We start from the raw sequence: 19,645 nt of genomic DNA on the forward strand, positions 1-19,645 counted from the left end.
GCAGCCTGATTGAGGCTTTCCAGAGACAAAGGGGGTTCTGGCCATCTGAGGGCACTCGGGAACCTCGGAGGGGCCGATTTACCTGCAAAATACTGGACAGACTGGGCCAGAAGGAGCACCAAGATGCAGGCAGAGACTTCTGACCCCGCGGCCGCCTCTCCCTTCTTAATCTCTTGCTCTCAGAGACAGTCCTGGGGTGGGATTGGTCCTCCACCTTGGCCCCCTACCCTCCGCCCAAACCTCAGTCTCTGAATGGCCCAGATGGCCCCTAGGCAGTTGGCTTTGGTGAGGCCTGGCAGTGGGAGGGAAACTCTCTGCGGAGTGGGGGACGGGTGGGGAGAAGGGAAGGATGTCAGTGAAAACCATATAAAAAATCCAGAAATGTGCATATAAAATCTCGCCCTTGGTGTATTGCCTAAGTCAGTAAGCAGAAAGCACCTTCTTCCTGGAGAAGGATCAAGTCCTCAAAAGGTAGGAAATGTCAAAGTGTCACTTCATTGTCATAAAAAAAAAAAACCAACAAGTCCCGTTCCCACCCCCCCCCAACCCAAACCAAATCCACCCCTGACCAAAAATACCCCCGAGTCCACGAATTGCTGTAAACAAACCCAGATGCAGGAGCAGTCCTTGGTGGCAGTCGTAGCTAGTCCTCCGGATGGGGGCTGGTGGGAGTGGGTGCCCCGCTGGGCCGGGGCCGCCGCACTGGGCCCATGATCTGGGCGTGCAGCTTCAGATCCAGGTGGCGGCGGGTGCTGTGCCCAGCCTCAGAAAGGCTGACCTTTCAGGTGTCCCCATGTTCTCCCTGACCCAGGGGGACAGAAATCCCTTCGCAGCCCCGGGAGCTGACAGGGGAAACAAGTCTCTTTCATTGGAGTTTCTAAAATATTTTCCAAAGACAGAAAGATTCTGATCGCCCGGGAGCAGCAGGATTGGATGTTACCAGGCTGGTTCCAAGGGTGGCTGCCTGTCCGCCTGTCCATCCGCTTGGCACGTTGCTGTTGAGCGAGACCTGGAAGAGCAGCGCTAGGGACAGGAGAGAAGGGTGGGCCCCTGTCTCTCCCCTTCACATTTGTTTTCCTGAATGTGTTTCTTGGCGCCCGCCAGGTCACCTTCCCAGAGGGAGTTGGAGAGAAACTGCTTTTGATCTCCGATAGGACAAACTGCATGGATCTCCCAAGCCCTTTTTTTTTTTTCTTTTTGTTTTCCTCCAAGAACGATGATCGCTTTCCTTATGAGAATCCTCTTTAAAAAATATTCCTCGGTATTTCCCGCCCCCTCCCAGGATCTATTTTCTTTTGTTCCCATTCCCTTTTTTTCCATCATCTGAGTTGCACATATTCTTGGTGATGTCTCCTGGCTGGAGCGCTGCTTGGTTCTTCCTGTTGCCGGTGGCCTCCTGGCAGGTGGCTGCTGACCCTGCGGTGGACCGAGAACCGGGGGCCGGCTTGGGGGCGCGGAGGGGGCGGGGCCTGGAGGAAGCGGTGAGCCGAGGCAGGTGAACGTCAAACCTCCACCGACTGGATCTGGTTCATCTGTGCCCGCATCACCTGGATACTGTTGAGGATTTTTTTCTGGTGACCGGCCAGGGTGACCCCAACCCGGAGAATGTCCCTTTGGGGAGAGAAACACATGTGTTAGGGACACGTGAGCGTGGAGGGACTCCATCCAGGTAGAACCACCTGGGCTATTCCAGGGGTTTCTCACTGGAGAGAGCAAGGGAAGGGGGAGGGGAGCTGGAGTGAGTGAATGTTAAGATCAGGAGAGAGGGGGTTGGGAGTGAGGGCACCTAGGTGTACGCGTCTCCTTTGCTACAGGGGAGGAGAAGGGACCCTGCATGACCCTGCAAGAACTAAGTACCCATGTGTTCACTTTTATCTCTGTTGCTCTTCCTACCACACCCCAGTTCACAGAAGAGAAAACTGAGGCTAAGGGGAGTCCTGTGATTTGCTCAAGGTCACTCAGATGGTCAATACCGAAATCAGATTGATTATATTCTTTGCAGCCAAAGATGGAGAAACTCTATACAGTCAGCAAAAACAAGACTGGGAAATGACTGTGGCTCAGATCATGAATTCCTTATTGCCACATTCAGATTTAAGTTGAAGAAAGTAGGGAAAACCACTAGACCATTCAGGTATGACCTAAATCAAATCCCTTATGATTATACAGTGGAAGTAAGAAATAGATTTAAGGGATTAGATCTGATAGACAGACAGCCTGAAGAACTTTGGATGGAGGTTTGTGACATTGTACAGGAGGAAGTGATCAAGACCACCCCCAAGAAAAAGAAATGCAAAAAGGTTGTCTGAGAAGCCTGTACAAACAGTTATGAAAAGAAGAGAAGTGAAAGGCAAAAGAGAAAAGGAAAGATAAACCCATTTGAATGCAGGGTTCCAAAGAATAGCAAGGAGAGATAAGAAAGCCTTCCTCAGTGAATCAATGCAAAGAAATAGAGGAAAACAATAGAATGGGAAAGACTAGATATCTCTTCAAGAAAATTAGAGATACCAAGGGAACTTTTCATGCAAAGATGGGCACAATAAAGGACAGAAATGGTATGGACCTAACAGAAGCAGAAGATATTAAGAGGTGGCAAGAATACACAGAAGAACTGTACAAAAAAGATCTTCATGACCCAGATAAGCACGATGGTGTGATCACTCACCTAGAGCCAGACATCCTGGAATGTGAAGTCAAGTGGGCCTTAGAAAGCATCACTATGAACAAAGCTAGTGGAGTGATGGAATTGCAGTTCAGCTATTTCAAATCCGAAAAGATGATGCTGTGAAAGTGCTGCACTCAATATGCCAGAAAATTTGGAAAACTCAGAAGTGGCCACAGGACTGGAAAAGGTCAGTTTTCATTCCAATCCCAAAGGCAATGCCAAAGAATGCTGAAACTATCACACAATTTTACTTATCTCACATGCTAGCAAAGTAATGTTCAAAATTCTCCAAGCCAGGCTTCAGCAGTATGTGAACCGTAAACTTCCAGATGTTCAAGCTGGATTTAGAAAACGAAGAGGAAACCAGAGACCAAATTGCCAACATCCACTGGATCATTGAAAAAGCAAGAGGGTCCCAGGAAAACATCTGCTTTATTGACTATGCCAAAGCCTTTGACTGTGTGGATCACAATAAACTGTAGAAAATTCTGAAAGAGATGGGAATACCAGACCACCTGACCTGCCTCCTGAGAAATCTGTATGCAGGTCAGGAAGCAACAGTTAGAACTGGACATGGAACAACAGACTGGTTCCAAATTGGGAAAGGAGTTCATCAAGGCTGTATATTGTCACCCTGCTTATTGAACTTATATGCAGAGTACATCACGAGAAACACTGGGCTGGAAGAAGCACAAGCTAGAATCAAGATTGGCGGGAGAAATATCAATAACCTTAGATATGCAGATGACACCACCCTTATGGCAGAAAGTGAAGAGGAACTAAATAGCCTCTTGATGAAAGTGAAAGAAGAGAGTGAAAAAGTTGGCTTAAGAAAACGAAGATCATGGCATCTGGTCCCATGACTTCATGACAAATAGACAGGGAAACAATGGAAATAGTGACAGACTATTTTTTTGGGCTCCAAAATCACGGCAGATGGTGACTGCAGCCATAAAATTAAAAGACGCTTGCTCCTTGCAAGAAAAGTTATGACCAACCTAGACAGCTTACTAAAAAGCAGAGATATTACTTTGCCAACAAAGGTCCATCTAGTCAAAGCTATGGTTTTTCCAGTAGTCATGTATGGATGTGAGAGTTGGGCTATAAAGAAAGCTGAGTGCCGAAGAACTGATGCTTTTGAACTATGGTGTTGGAGAAGACTTTTGAGAGTCCCTTGGACTGAAAGGAGATCCAACCAGTCCATCCTAAAGGAAATCAGCAGACTCATTTGAGAAGACCCTGATGCTGGGAAAGATTGATTGAAGGCAGCAGGAAAAGGGGATGACAAAGGACGAGATGGTTGGATGGTATCACCGACTCGATGGACATGAGTCTGAGTAAACTCCAGGAGATGGTGATGGACAGGGAGGCCTGGTGTGCTGCAGTCCATGGGGTCGCAAAGAGTCGGACACGACTGAGCAACTGAACTGAACTGAAAAGCCAGTGGGTGGCAGGAGACCCGGGTGTTGATCAGAATGTGATTTCTGCATTGGCCATCTTGCTCCTTGGTCCCCCATATCCCTGCTGGGACACTGTCAATTCCTCACTCTCCAGAGCCCCTGTGCTTGGCGGGATGGGTGGAGAGGGGGGCTCACGGTGGTGGGTGGAGGCGGCTGGGCACTTACTCCATCATCATCTGTGACACGACATCGAAGGAGGTGAAGCCGGCATTGGCGAAGCTCTCCTTGTACTGCCCCATCTTAATGGCCTCCAGCCACTCGTCCACTGTGTTAAAGCTGGTGTAGTCGGGGATCGTGCGGTCCAGCAATGGCAGGTTGATTCTAGGGGATGGGGTGGCGACAGGTACGGTCAGTGCATGTGCTGCCCTAGGGGTGAGGGTAAGCGTGGGCGTGGGCACAGATGCAGGCTGCGTGTGTACCGGCCTGTGTGCATCCATGTGTGTGAACACAGTGTGTATGCATGTGGCCACTTCTGTGCGAGAGCAGGCGTGAGTCTGAACCCACATAAATGTGCACACGTGTATGTGTGAGTAGGTGAGAGTGAGTATGTGTGCAGGTATCAAAGGTGGGGCCATCTGGACAGTCTAGGGAAGCCTCTAGGGGACTGCTGAGAGGCTGGAACACAGTGGTGAGGCAGGGACAGGTCTCCATGCCGCTGCTTTGGGGGAGGGTTTCAGTTGGACTAATTGTGCTGATTTTATCTATCTATCATCTATTTATGCCCGGTCTTAGTTGTGGCATGCCAACTCTTAGCTGTGACATGTGGGATCTAGTTCTCTGACCAGAGATCAAACCCAGACTCTCTGCATTTGGGAGTGCAGAGTCTTAGCCACTGGACCGCCAGGAAAGTCCCATCACTGTGCTGAGTACTTGTCATTTCCTCTCCCAATGCCCTTCTCTGTCCTCCCCTACCCTGGCTATGCTACAGGAAGCCGATCTTGTGGGCCACATCTACAAAGTCCAGACACAGCTGGTGGGGCTGGTGGGAATGACTTCCGGGCAGGCAAGGTGTGAAGTGACCATCATGAGGCTAAACGCTCAGAATGATTTTTATCCAGAGAATCAGGAGTAGCTGAGGCAGGGTTGTGGTGAGGAGGGATGGGAAGGGGCATACATGGACATCTCCTGGCAGGTGAAGGACTTGGGCCCAGAGAGTCTCTGGACACAGCCAGCCCTGGACCCTGAGGATATCTAGCCAGACACCCCTCAGACAGCCCATGGGGTCGAGGGTCCTGAAGAGTAAGGATGTGCAGGGCTGGGACCAGTCTGTGAAAGCCGCCCAGGGAGAGCCAGGGTTGGCTGCAGGTCTGGTGCAGGGTGCCCTGGGACCACTGGGCAAAGGGAAGCGCTCGGATCATTGAAGCTGACGCTTGTGCACCTGAGCCAGTCTCTGCTACGAGGATGGTAACCCCAGCGCGGGGGCATGCGTGCCTGTGTTTTCTGTGGTCTGTGAGTACTTCTGAATGTGCATGCTCAGATACGTATGGTTGTGTGTACGTGTGAGAGCTTGGGAATGAGTGTATCTGTGTGTGAGAGATTGTGAGCATAAGCATGAGCGTTTGTGCCCAAATGAGCGTTCATGTACATGTGTAGGACTGTGTGTGTGTGTGTGTGTGTGTGTGAAAGCATGGCTGTGTCGAGGAGGATGCAAATGCAAGTTAGAGGGTCCAGGTTTAAGTGTGGAGTAGGAACCTGAGTGAGGAGTAAATCTATTCACCAAGATTCTGAGAACTGGGACTTCCCTGGTGGTCCAGTGGCTAGGACTCCAAACTCCCAGTGCAGGGGGGGAGCCTGGTTCCATCCCTGGTCAGGGAACAAGATCCCCCACATGCTACAGCTAAAGATCCTGCGAGCCACATCCAAGATCCAGCACAGCCAAATAAATATTTTACAAAAAGATACCGATAATTTCTTTTAAACCCTGTCCTCTCTGACCACGTTTTAAAAGATGCTTTCTCTCCCACCCATCTCGGGCTTCCCTCTCCTCCTCAGGATAGCCTGTGCCCTGCACCCTGCACCGCAAGGCAGGCAGCCTCCCAAAAAACCCTGGCACTGTCCTTCCCCATCCCAATTCAGCAACCACAGGAGTGGGCGGGGCCAGGCGGCTCTGGGAAAAGGGGCGGGGCAGGGGACGTACCCGGAAGAGAGCGGCGCCATGGCTTTGAGGCTGTTGGGGTTGCGGATCATCTTGTCCAGCGTGTTGACGATCTGGCCGAACTTGGGCCGGTGGTTGCGGTCCTTCTGCCAGCAGTCCAGCATGAGCTGGTGCAGCGCGCTCGGGCAGTCCATGGGCGGTGGTAGCCGGTAGTCCTGTTCTATGGCGTTGATTACCTGGGGAGGGGCAGGGAGGGATTCCGGGGGTGAGGTAAGCGCATCTGTTCTCTGGCCCTGCCCCCAGTGCGTTGCAGGACAGGCTTATTTGATTGCGCCGTGGCAACCATCTTCACTTCCTGGAGGCAGCCTGGGTTCCCACCATCTCTGACCTCAGTCTGGCCTGGAAGCTGGGCATCTGGCTCCCCTTCCACTCAGCACCCCAAGATACCCTCTGCCTCAGGGTCCACCAGGCCCACTCTCCTCTGAACAACCCCCCTTTGGCTGCTCTGTTAGGGGAAAGGAGCCCAAACACCTCTCCAAGCCATCCTGCCCGCATGGCCAAATTTGTCTTCCCCAGCTTGACTGTGGGTATCTTCCCTGCTCAAGTATTTATTCCCTGTTCTGCATTGTTGCAAATCAGAATTCCTAGAGAGGGACTTTCAAACACCCCATTACTGAACCTCAGCAACCGTTCTGACCAACTTTCCACTGCTCCCCAGCATGACCCCTCGTCGTCCCACTTCTGGGCCTTGGCACAGGCTGTTCCTTCCACTGGAAGTCCTCACATCTTCAAGTCTCACTACTGTTTGAGTCCCAGCTATCGGTATAGACCTCATGGCTAACTGTGCCACGTTCCCTTTCCTGAGCACCTGCAGGGTTTGATGCCTGCCTTCTTCACTTTACCACCTGGCCATACATAGCACCTGTTAACTCCATCTGGTTCCCTGAATGACTGTCTTGTCCCTCACATGGGAGGTGAACCCCTGAGGGGCAGACATGGTCGCTTAGGGTTGGCCACAGGTGGCTGGATCCTGAAGATCTGCCTATTTGTGGATGGGTGGGCCTTTTCTGGGCTTCCCAGGTGGTGCTAGTGGTAACGAACCTGTCTGCCAATGCAGGAAACATAAGAGATGCGGGTTTGATTCTTGGCTCGGGAAGATCCCCTGGAGAAGAGAATGGCAACCCCTCTCCAGTATCCTTGCCTGGAGAATCCCATGGACAGAAGAGCTGGCTGGCTACAGTCCACATGTCGCAAAGAGCTGGATACGAATGAAGCGACTTAGCATGCATGCATGGGCCTTTTCTCCTCCTGACCCCCTGGAGAGTCCAGGGTCCTGTGCAGATGTTTGAATCAACCAACACTGTGCTGGGAGCTGCCCGGACCCAGGATCTCAGAGACCTTGCTCCTACCTGCTGAAAGTCGAGCAAAAGCCCTAGCGTTCTAGGTCCTCCCCTCCCGCCTGGCTGGCCAGAGAGGCTATGCCCACCTCCTTGCAGACTTACGTCTTGGTTGGTCATGTCCCAGTAGGGCCGTTCCCCGTAGGACATCACCTCCCACATGACGATGCCGTAGCTCCAGACGTCACTGGCCGAGGTGAACTTCCGGTACTGGATGGCCTCTGGGGCTGTCCAGCGGATGGGGATCTTCCCACCCTGGGGAGCAGAACAGGGAGCATCAATGGGTGGGAGGCTGAGCCGAATGGCCTCTGCTGGCAAAGCTCCCTACCCTCCGCCCCATGCTGCACAGTCACAAGGTGCCTTATTGCTTCCCTAGACTGTCTTACTCCTTTCTGTTTAAAACTCTTCAACAGGGCCTTCCCTGGTCGTCCAGTGGTTAAGAATTCATCTTTCCAAAGCAGGGGACATGGGTTTGATCTCTGGCGGGGGAACTAGGATCCTACATGCTGTGGGGCAACTAAGCTCGTCCGCGGCAACTACTGAGCCCATGCTCTGGAGCTGCAACTAGGGAAGCACGATTGCATGCCTCAGTGAAGACCCAGCACAGCCAAAAAGCAAAACCACCACCCCCACCCCGCCCCGCCTCCCTGCAACTCTTCAACAACCGTAACAGCTTTCAGGAGAGAGTCCTGAGCCTGGGCAATCAAGGGTCTCCAAGATGTGGCCCTGCCTACCTCTCCAGCATGGTTGCCCACCACTTTTCCCGACAGCCTGTGTGCCAGTCATACCTGCCCATGAGAATACAGCATCTGGCAAACTTTTACTGGCACTTGGCTTTCAGCTCAGCTATCATTCCCTCTTAGCAAGCCTTCCCCTGCCTCCTAAGTCTGGTGTCTGACTCTTAGCCCCATTGCTCAGTAGTGCTCTGTACATCTGTGCCCACCAGCCTGTGAGCTCCAAGAGGGCAGAAATCGGGGTTTGTGTCTCTACCTCTCCAGGGCTCAGAACAGCGCTTGGCATGAGCAAGTGTTGGTGAGAATGTGTTGTGGGGAGAGACGGACGTCCGCCCTCTTTCCCGGCCCTGCGGCTCCGCTGTCCCTTGCCTCCGTCTTACCAGGGCGCTGGTGTACGTGGGGTCTGAGGTATCATCCTCCAGGAAGCGTGAGAGCCCGAAGTCAGACACCTTGCAGACCAGGTTGCTGTTGACGAGGATGTTGCGGGCGGCCAGGTCGCGGTGGACGTAGTTCATGTCGGCCAGGTACTTCATGCCAGCCGCGATGCCCCGTAGCATGCCCACCAGCTGGATGACTGTGAACTGCCCGTCATTTTGCTTTGGGAGAAGTGGAGGAAACAGAGTGAATGGAAGTGCGTGTGTCAGATCTCTGGAGCTTTCTCACAGTGGGACACCAGACTGGGACCCTGTCGCCCCGGCCTGGGCTCCCTGTGGAAAGGACTCAGATGCTCAGGCCATACAGAGGCCCAGGAGAGGCTGGTTTCAGGGTGGCGGAGAGAACATGGACTCCGGGGCTGGTTGGATTCTGGCTTTTTCCCTTGCTGGCTGTGCAACTTTGGACATGTGACCTAACCTCTCAGAGTCTTGAAAGTCAAAGTCGCTCAGTCATGTCCGACTCTTTGCAACCCCATGGACTATACAGTCCATGGAATTCTCCAGGCCAGAATACCAGGCCTTTCCCTTCTCCAGGGGCTCTTCCCAACCCACCAATTGAACCCAGGTCTCCTGCATTGCAGGCAGATTCTTTACCAGCTGAGCCACCAGGGAAGCCCCTGTGTCCTCAACTGTGTGTTAAATGGGAATAAGTAATGCCCACCTTCTAGGGCACTCAGTGTTCAACAAGAAGGTGCATGGAAGGCTCCTGGCACATACTAGGTGCTTAATAAATATTTGTTAAATAGGTAGTTCAGTGGCATACTTCTTTAAAAAAATTTTTATTGCCGTATAACTGATCTACAATGCGGTGTTAGTTTCAGGTGTACAGCAAAGTGAATCAGTTATACGTATACCCACTCTTTTTAGATTCTTTTCCCATATAGGTCATTACAAAGTACTGAGTAGAATTCTCTGTGCTATACAGTAGGTCCTTATTAGTTATCTTATAGGTGTGTGTATGTATATATATATATATATATATATATGTTGTTGTTCAGTTGCTAAGTCCTGTCTGACTCTCTGATCCCATGGACTGCAGCATGCGAGGCCTCCCTGTCTTTCACTATCTTCCAGAGTTTAACCAAGTTCATGTGTATTGAGCCAGTGATGCCATCTAACAATCTCATCCTCTGGTGCCCTCCTCTCCTTTTGCCTTCTATCTTTCCCAGCATCTGACTCACTGGAGAAGACCCTGATGATGGGAAAGATTTTATTTATAGTAGCATGTATGTGTCAATTCCAATCTTCCAGTTTATCCCTCCCCTTCCAATGGCATACTTCTGATTCCTAGTCAGTGCTCTTTATCTAGCTGGTTGACTGACTTCTCGGGGGGCCTAGAACTTTCGTCTGTTGCCTTGTGCTCCAAACTCTTCCTCTATAGCTTTGGGGAAATCCAAACCTGGTGGAAACTCTGGACTAAGGGTCAGGAGACCTGGATCCAGTCCTGGCTCTCATCTCGAGCCTCCGGGTAACCTTGGGCACACTCTGCTTCTCTTAGAGCCTCAGTTTTTCTCTTGGGCGTTATGAGAAGGCTGGCTAAGTGCTTGGAGGGAACAGATTTCAGGTTGTATGCCAACTCTGATCAACTGGCCGTGGTTTCCCTGATAGAGAAAGATTCTGAGATTGCTTCTGGGTTTAGTGGAGAGAGTCTGGGATTTATTAGCAATGCCTGTTGTGGGTTCAATCCCTCTATCCCTGGGTCAGGGAGGTTCCCTGGAGGAGGGCATGGCAACCCACTCCAGTATTCTTGCTCGGAGAATCCCATGGACAGAGGAGCCTGGACAGCCACAGTCCATAGGGTCGCAAAGAGTCAAGACACAACTGAAGTGACTTAGCACGCATGTACACCATGTGTAAAGGAATAGAAAGTGGCAGCAAGCAAGCCATTCTTGACCATGATCTTTCCAAGACCTTTCAGGCTCTGACAGCATGAAGCTATGTTCACCACTGCTCTTCCTGCCCCACCACTCTTGGCTTTCCCTACCCGGAGGAAGGAGTCCAGGGAGCCGTTTTCCATGAACTCAGTGATGATCATCACAGGTGTGCTCTTGGTGACCACACCCTCTAGGTGGATGACGTTGGGATGGTCGAACTGGCCCATGATGGAGGCCTCGCTCAGAAAGTCCCGGCGCTGCTTCTCAGTATAGCCCGACTTGAGGGTCTTGATGGCCACGAAGATCTCTCTCTTGCCCGGCAGCTTCAGGTGGCCACTGCATACCTCACCAAACTCCCCTGGGACAGACACACCAAAGAGGCAGGATGTCACTTAGCAGGTGGAAGCGCCACCTCCCTCTTCCCTGTCACCTCTGCCCCTGGGGCCAGTTAATCCTTGCAGACACAGAATCCCTTTAGAGAACGCAAGGGCCCCAAAGAGTCTCAGCCACCTTCAGGAGGAAGGGTAAACCCTTCATGGCCAAGCCGTGGTGTTTGGCTAGGCGTGGGGTGAGGATGTAGGGGGACCTGGGGAGATGGAGCGAGGGACCTGGGATGAATGGCAGGAAGGACAAAGCATTAGACAGAGTCCAGAGTACCGGGTCCCAGAACTAGCTCGGTCTCTGATGTGAGCAAGCTCCTTCCCTGGGCCTATTTCCTCATGTGATGAGGAGGTAGTTTTACTGGACATCTTTGGGAGCCCTTGCACCTTGGACATTCTGAGTCTTCAGGCCTTGGAGGGTCCTCTGAGGCATCCTACCCTCCACCCCAGGAGTACACATTGGGGTGGTCCCCCCTACCCATGGCTGAGGCCATGGTACTTGGGAGGGTATCAGTCACCTACCTGCTCCAATCACCTGCTCAATTTTGACACAGGAGATGTCAATTTCCTTGGCAAACTCCCGCACTGCCTCATTGGGGTCTTCGTAGGTGAAGGGGTCGATGTAGATCTTCATGCCTGGGGTCACTGGGAGAGAAGGTCAGGCTTAGTCACGTGCACAGACTCAAGAGGTGGACAGACGGGAAAAGTGTGAACCAGTCCTTCTGCGGAGGGAAGGACTCTCCCACAGGGCCCCAGGAAGAGCTTGGCAACCCCCTGCATTTTCCCTTGACCTCTCTGGGTCTCAGTGAGCAGGTGGGCACTGAGCTAAGTAGAGGGTGAGAGGAACAGAAAGGTCAGCAGGGATAGCAAATAGGTTCTAGTTTTTGTTCCAACTGCAATTGATTAATAAGGGCTTCCTCCAGCAGCTAAAAGACTGTGGGGATTGATTAACAAGGTCTGTTCGAGCGTGGGCATGAAAGGACAGATAGGCTGGTCACGCTTGTGATGGAGAATCAGGGGGTGCAAAGTAAAGGAAGAGGAAGACAAGAAAGGAGCAGAGGGAACTGGAACAAAAATACAGAAAAAGCAGGCAACAGACCATGGTCTTGGTCTTTTGCTAAGATTTCCCTGCTTCTCAAGGCCTAATTCAGGCCTGCTCTCTGCTCAGGAGACTTTTTGGCTGCCTCAGGCATCCCAGGCACTGGAGGGACTGCCTCATAAGCATCTGAGTACCCACAGCTCCTAGGCCCACCTCCTGGGTCCCTCTGTTAGCTAGGTCTCAAACTTTTCTGGATCTCATATTCCTTGGTGATCAGCAGGAGGCTGGACACGGGGCATATGCATTTAATTCCTGATCTGATATGGATTTTTATTTTTGATGCAGAAAGGAAGATGGTAACTTGGATACTAAAGACCCAATTCTGACCTCAGCAGTGAGTCAGCAACGTGCTTTGAAGGAAGGGAAAGACGATCCCTCCCTCCTCCTCCCAGATGACTAGTCTTCCACTTCCCAGACCATCTGGCTGTCACCCAGCTGGGGCCTTCCTCTGGGTCCTGAGCTCCCTCCCCGCATTCTCCGCCTGCTCCAGGAGCTGTGACTTTGGGGGCAGCAGCTCTCGGCGTTGGGCGCTGGAGTCTCTGCACCGTAGCAAGGTTGGCTGGTTGGTGAGTGGGGTCACAACCCTGCTCAGCTCCGTGACCTTGGACTTGTTAGTTGACCACTCTCAGCCTCTAGTTAAGACATTCCAGTCATCTAAGAGCTGGAACCTCTAACATAGGGGTTGGCAAAATGGCCCACTGCCCATTTTGTAATAAAGTGTCATAAATAAAGTTTTATTGGAACAAAGCCACACACATTCCTTTGTTTGTGACTGCCTTCATGCTCCAGTGGCTGAGTTGATCAGTTACAACAGAGACCATAAGGCCTGCAAAGCCTAAAATATTTACTGTCTGACCCTTTACAGAAAAGCTTGCCAACCACTGCTCTAACACATTAGTTTTATTTTGTCTTATTTATGTGGGTGTCTGCCTAGCCCTTTAGGTCAGAGTTTTCTTAATTTGGATCTGTGAACCACTTGGCAGGCCCAGGATGGGTTGAGTGGGGCTGCTGAAATGGAATACATTATTATTGTCTTTTTGGATTAGAAAAATAATTTATGCTCTTTATAGTTTAAAATTATGTAAATACATATTGTTGAAAATAAAAGTTCTCCAAAAATCTATCTCTGAATATAGAATTTTTTTCTGGATTTCCCTTATAATTTTATACACGTACATATGTATATTTGTGTTTTTCTGGGCATAGGATCCAAAACTTTTAGCAGACTTAGAGGAGTCTCTGACCTCAAAAGAGGTTAAGAACTACCGTCTTCCAACTTTCCTGGTGGTCCAGTGGTTACGAATCTGCCTTCCAATGCAGGGGACTTGGGTTTGACCCCTGATTGGGGAACTAAGATCCCACATACCGTGGGGTAACTAAGCCTGTGTGCTGCAACTTTTTAGCCCACGTGCCACAACAAAAACCCAGCACAACCTAAATAAATAAAAAATAAAACTATAAGAATTAAGTGAGATGATTAAAAAAATCCACCATCGTGGGAGCCTGGGAAGCAGGGGATGGGTGCACGTTTTTTCCTCAACCCTCCCTCCCTGGCACACTGCAGAATCAACGCTCTGCATGCCGTTGACACTCAGTGTCTGTACATTGACAGAACCTGGATGATAGACATAGAAGAATAACAATACCAGTTTCCACTTTCTGAGCCCTTTGTCTCTGCCCAACACTGTGCCAGGCTCTTTATATGTATAATCCCATCTCCTCCACCCAACAGCTAGCTCCTAGAGGTTGTTGTTTAGTTGCTAAGTCCTGTCCGACTCTTTGGGACCCCAAGGGCTGCAGCACGTCAGGCTTCCCTGTCCGTCACCATCTCCCTGAGTTTGCTCAAACCTGTGTCTATTGAATGGGTGATGCCATCTCGTCCTCTGTCGCCCCTTCTCCTCCTGCCCTCAGTCTTTCCCAGCATCAGGGTCTGGGTCTTGGCAATTTGCATCAGGTGACCAAAGTATTGGAGCTTCAGCTACAGCATCAGTCTTTCCATTGAATATTCAGGACTGAGTTCCTTTAGGATTGACTGGTTTGATCTTCTTGCAGTCCAAGGGACTCTCAAGAGTCTTCTCCAATACCAGAATTTGAAAGGATCTGCGCTCAGCCTTCTTTTTGGTCCAACTCTCACATCAATAGTAATAGTCATTTACAATAGGAAATGACTATTGGAAAAACCATAGCTTTGACTAGACAGACCTTTGTTGGCAAAGTGATGTCTCTGCTTTTTAATATGCTGTCTAGGTTTGTCATAGATTATCTTCCAAAGAGCAAGGACCTTTTAATTTCATGGCTGAAGTCACCATTTGCAGTGATTCTGGAGCCCAAGATAATAAAATCAGTCACTGATTCCACTCCCCACCCCCCCATCTATTTGTCATGAAGTGATGGGACTGGATGCCATGATCTTAGTTTTTCAAATGAGATCATTATTCTCATTTCACATGAGAGAAAACTTTAGCTCAGAGAGGCTAAGTAATTTGTGCAAGACCACACAGCTAGCAAATGGCACAGCCAGCAATTGAACCCAGGTCTGTCAGAATTGAGCCGAGGGCCACTGTTCTGAATCACCAAGCTCACTGCTTCCTGAAGGAAACCCATCCAGATCTGGTCCATGCTTCCTCCTCCTGGATTCATCTGTGATTCCTCCTTCCCCAAGTCAGCCCTCCCCAGAGCAGGGGCATCAGCTCCCGCAGAGAGGCTCTCTTTTTTTGCCCAGACTCAGCATCTGGACTGTGGCCCTTGGTGACTGACTTTTCGCTTCCCTGCCAACAGAACTAGGGGAAGCTTTTCCTGCTGGACCAGCTGGGGAGGGAGGACAGGAATGAGTCAGTTCAGGGAGCTAAGGGAAGCATGACGGCAGCTCAAAGCCTGCTTGGATGCCGCCAACCAATCAGATGCTGTCCCCAAGCCTTGGACAGGAGTGCTAGTCAGGAGGGCTCATCATTTACAGCAGGGGTCCCCAACCCCCTCGGGCCACTTGGACTGGTACCCGTTAGGAACCAGGCCACACAGTAGGAGGTGAGCAGCAAGCAAGTGAGCAAAGTTTCATCTGTATCTATAGCTGTTCTCTATCACTCTCCCCAGAGTGGGGAGGAGAAGGGGACGACAGAGGATGAGATGGTTGGATGGCATCACCGACTCAATGAACATGAGTTTGAGTAAGTTCTGGGAGTTGGTGATGGACAAGGAGGGCTGGCATGCTTCACTCCATGGGATCACAAAGAATCAGACATGACTGAGTGACTGAACTGAACTGATCACTCTCCCATCACCCCCAAATGGGACCATCTAGTTGCAGGAAAACAAGCTCAGGGCTCCCACTCATTCTGCATTATGGTGAATTGTAGAATTATTTCATTATGTATCACAATGTAATAATAACAGAGGGCTTCCCTGGTGACTCAGATGGTAAAGAATCTGCCTGCAATTCATGAGACCTGAGTTTGATCCCTGGGTTGGGAAGATCCCCTGGAGGAGGGCATGGCAACCCACTCCAGTATTCTCGCTTAGAGAATTCCATGGACAGGGTTGCAAACAGTTGGACACGACCGAGTGATTAACACACACTAATAATCATAATAGAAATAAAAATCATAATAGAAATCACGGTAAATGTGATGCACTTGAATCATCCCTCTACCCCTGCCACTGGTCTGTGGAAAAATTCTCTTCCACGAAACTGTCCCTGGGGACCTCTGGCTTAAAGGAGGTCCTTAAAGGCGAGTGCCTTCATCTGGCCTTCTTCCGTAATGGCCTCCACTGACAGCTCCCTGCTACTGCCAGCACGAGGAATTACTTACCCAGAGGTCCCGGACACACCTCACAGCTTCTGGCCTCTCTGCTTCTGTTCACTTGGTTCCCTCTAGCTGGAGCACCCTCTTCTTCCTTTGTGTCCAGGTCGAATGCCACCTCCTCTGTGCAGCCTGCCTGGATCCCTCCAGAGGGGACCAAGGCCTTCTCAGGCTAGCACTGCTCTGCCCCCACGCCCACTCCCACAGACGTCTGTATGACTTCTCTACCTCGTGCCAGGGCTCCCGGATTCACAGGCCCACAGTCCCCTCCCACCCTTTTCTGGAACACTCTCCTGCCTGTGAGGGCTTGCTTTACCCTCTCTCCCCCAGGGGCACAGAGGCCATGTCTGTCTTGTTCTTGCTAAATCCCAGGGCCTGGCACATAGACGGTGCTCAATAAATGCTCACTGAAAGAACACTAGCCTTACTCATTGACATGCCCTTGTTTTCTCTCTCCACCTGTTTGGGGTCACAAATACCTTTGGGAATTTTATGAAAGCTATGAACTCTGCTTCCTGGCCAAGAATTCACACGTGTGTGCATGTGCCCATGGTCAGCATGTAATTTTGGGATGTTTATAGGCCCCGGAAGCTCTAGGAGTTATGAACTCTCCAGTTACGAGCCCTTGCTCTAAAATTTTTTCTCTACAGTATATTTGAGGGTCGTATACAGTAGGTACTTAATAAATGCTTTTTGACTATATGGCTCTGAGTGCTGCAGTTCCTGCTTCGGTGGCCCTCTGGTTTTGCCTTACCATTGATAACATGATTTGCTCACAGTTTAGCATGGTTTCACCACATAGCAGACCCTGTTCTAGGCACTTAACAGGTATTGATCCAATTAATCTTCCCTGACAATTTTTCTGGGTAAATGCTACTACTAGACTGAGCCCTACAAAACTGTCAATATTTGACTCCTCCTGATCTACATGGAACAACAGACTGGTTCCAAATAGGAAAAGGAGTACGTCAAAGCTGTATATTGTTACCCTGCTTATTTAACTTATATGCAGAGTACATCATGAGAAACGCTGGACTGGAAGAAACACAAGCTGGAATCAAGATTGCTGGGAGAAATATCAATAACCTCAGATATGCAGATGACACCACCCTTATGGCAGAAAGGGAAGAGGAACTAAAGAGCCTCTTGATGAAAGTGAAAGTGGAGAGTGAAAAAGTTGGCTTAAAGCTCAACATTCAGAAAACAAAGATCATGGCATCTGGTCCCATCACTTCATGGGAAATGGATGGGGAAACAGTGGAAACAGTGTCAGACTTTATTTTTTGGGGCTCCAAAATCACTGCAGGTGGTGACTGCAGCCATGAAATTAAAAGACACTTACTCCTTGGAAGGAAAGTTATGACCAACCTAGACAGCATATCCAAAAGCAGAGACGTTACTTTGCCAACAAAGGTCCGTCTAGTCAAGGCTATGGTTTTCCCAGTGGTCGTGTATGGATGTGAGAGTTGGACTGTGAAGAAAGCTGAGCGCTGAAGAATTGATGCTTTTGAACTGTGGTGTTGGAGAAGACTCTTTAGAATCCCTTGGACTGCAAGGAGATCGAACTAGTCCATTCAGCAGGAGATCGGCCCTGGGATTTCTTTGAAGGGAATGATGCTGAAGCTGAAACTCCAGTACTTTGGCCACCTGATGCGAAGAGCTGACTCACTGGAAAAGACTGATGTTGGGAGGGATTGGGGGCAGGAGGAGAAGGGAACGACAGAGGATGAGATGGCTGGATGGCATCACGGACTCGATGGACGTGAGTCTGAGTGAACTCCGGGAGTTGGTGATGGACAGGGAGGCCTGGCGTGCTGCGGTTCATGGGGTTGCAAAGAATTGGACACGACTGAGCAACTGAACTGAACTGAATTGATCTACAAAAATGGCCATTTCCTTTGGTTTCAACCTAATGGTCTCCCCCTTTTTTGATGAAGAAACTGGTATAAGAAAGGCTAAATGGGACTTTCCTGGTGGTCCAGTGGTTAAGAATCTGCCTGACAATGCAGGGGACACAGGTTCGATTTCTGATCCGGGAAGCTCCCACCTGCTGCAGAGCAACTAAGCCCATGCAACTACTGGGCTTGTGCTCTGAGACAAGAGAAGTCACTGCAGTGAGAAGCCTGCACCGCCACGAAGAGTAGCCCCGCTCACCAGAACTAGAGAAAGCTGGTGCACAGCAATGAGACCCGGTGCAGCCATAAATGAATGAATGAATGAATAAGGTGAAATAACTTGCCCAAGGGGACATGGACATAGCTAGTTAGTGGCAGAAGTGTTGTTTGAATCCAGGTTGTCTGCCTTGAGGGTTTATTCTGAGTGCTTCCCCACCTGTGTCTCGGGATAGAATGTGAGCCCCTTGTGGTCAGAGGTTTGCACAAGGCCTGGCTCCCAGGAAGGGCATCTTCTGAACTGCAGTTGGATGAGAACCTTGGCAGGCAAGAATCTTCAGAAAATATTGGGCCACTGTTTGGATGATTCATGACTGTCAGGGTCACCAACAGTGTCATATGCCATCCTGAACCCATGTGGGAAATTCAAGATGAGGGAAGGAGGAACCAGGCATCCAGAGACCTGGATCTGCCAGCAATAATGGTAACAAACAAGTTGCTTTATGAGTTTGAATTCAGGATCAGCCACTGTATTAATCTGGCCGTGTGCCCTTGGGCAAATTACTTCACCTCTCCGCATCTCACTTTTTTCATCTTCAAAATGGAGATAATAAACAAATCCCCTATCTCGTAAGGAGGTTGCAGAGATTAAATGAGAAGCTTTTGTTCAGGATTTGGCAACCAGAAAGCACTGAATAATTGTTAATTGTTATCATGAGGAGTTGCTTATTATTAAATATTATTATTGCAAAGCACTTTAACATCCATTAATTCATTTAATCCTGAAAACTCTGTGAAAGAAGCATCAATCCTGCTACTTCCCACATAAGGAGGCCAAGGCTCAGAGTGGCTTTTCCTGAGCTTCCAGTGACTTCCCCAAGGTCACTGAGCTGGCCGGTAGCAAAGTAGGGTTGAGAAACCCGGTGCATCCCTCTGGCTCCATGTCCAAGCACCATAGATGTCAGCACTCATTCAGCATTTGCTGCACAATGGAAAACATGAGCCCATGAGGGTGACCTTGGGTCAGCCACACACATAGCCAGGCCTCAGCTTCCTCCTCTGTCCCAGCCACACAGGGCTGCTGGTAGATATGTGATCACGGGGCTGGCAGTGTTTTGAGAAAAAAACAAAACAACAAAATCTTGCTCAGATGCAGAGAGTAGGAGTATGAGCTTGAGAATGCGTTGATTTATGAACAACACGTTCTATTCTGGAGTCTATTTTTAAAATAAACCCCTGTGTCACCTGTTTCCTTGTTACTGACTTGCTGCTCTAAATAGTGACGCTCCTGAATGGCTCCAGGTGATGGAGCGTGTGAGCCTGTCTTACTCAGAAGGGTGTAGGTAGCACAGCGTGGCCAAGACTGTGTTTGTATCCCAGCGTTTGCCCTGCACAACTGCGGGACCTCTCTGTGCCCTGGTTTCCTCATATTCAAAGTGGGAAATGATCAGGGTTAAATGAGGAAATACACATTGAGCATTAAAGTAGCTCTTGGCCTATAGAACACAATATGTTTAGCTATATCATGATTTTATTACTTGGGGAACAGGCTGGGGCGATGGAATTTATGAGTTTTATTTTTAACATACAGGTGGATTT

At 50.0% G+C, this 19,645-nt stretch overlaps 1 protein-coding gene across 1 annotated transcript in view; it reads right to left on the bottom strand.

Moving 5' to 3' along the window:
- Positions 1-1,333: 1,333 nt before the first annotated feature.
- The window catches only part of EPHB2 (EPH receptor B2), a 137,308-nt gene continuing 118,996 nt past the window's right edge, over positions 1,334-19,645 (bottom strand). The window contains exons 9-15 of the mRNA XM_052635730.1: positions 11,562-11,684; positions 10,770-11,017; positions 8,732-8,947; positions 7,723-7,872; positions 6,263-6,456; positions 4,291-4,446; positions 1,334-1,611 (exon numbers count right to left, since the gene is read on the bottom strand). Of these exons, the coding sequence (XP_052491690.1) occupies positions 1,503-1,611; positions 4,291-4,446; positions 6,263-6,456; positions 7,723-7,872; positions 8,732-8,947; positions 10,770-11,017; positions 11,562-11,684 (1,196 nt within the window). The 3' untranslated portion in view covers positions 1,334-1,502. The remainder of the gene's footprint in view (positions 1,612-4,290; positions 4,447-6,262; positions 6,457-7,722; positions 7,873-8,731; positions 8,948-10,769; positions 11,018-11,561; positions 11,685-19,645) is intronic.

Source organism: Budorcas taxicolor, chromosome 2 (assembly GCF_023091745.1).
Source record: "Budorcas taxicolor isolate Tak-1 chromosome 2, Takin1.1, whole genome shotgun sequence".
Taxonomy (NCBI): domain Eukaryota; kingdom Metazoa; phylum Chordata; class Mammalia; order Artiodactyla; family Bovidae; genus Budorcas; species Budorcas taxicolor.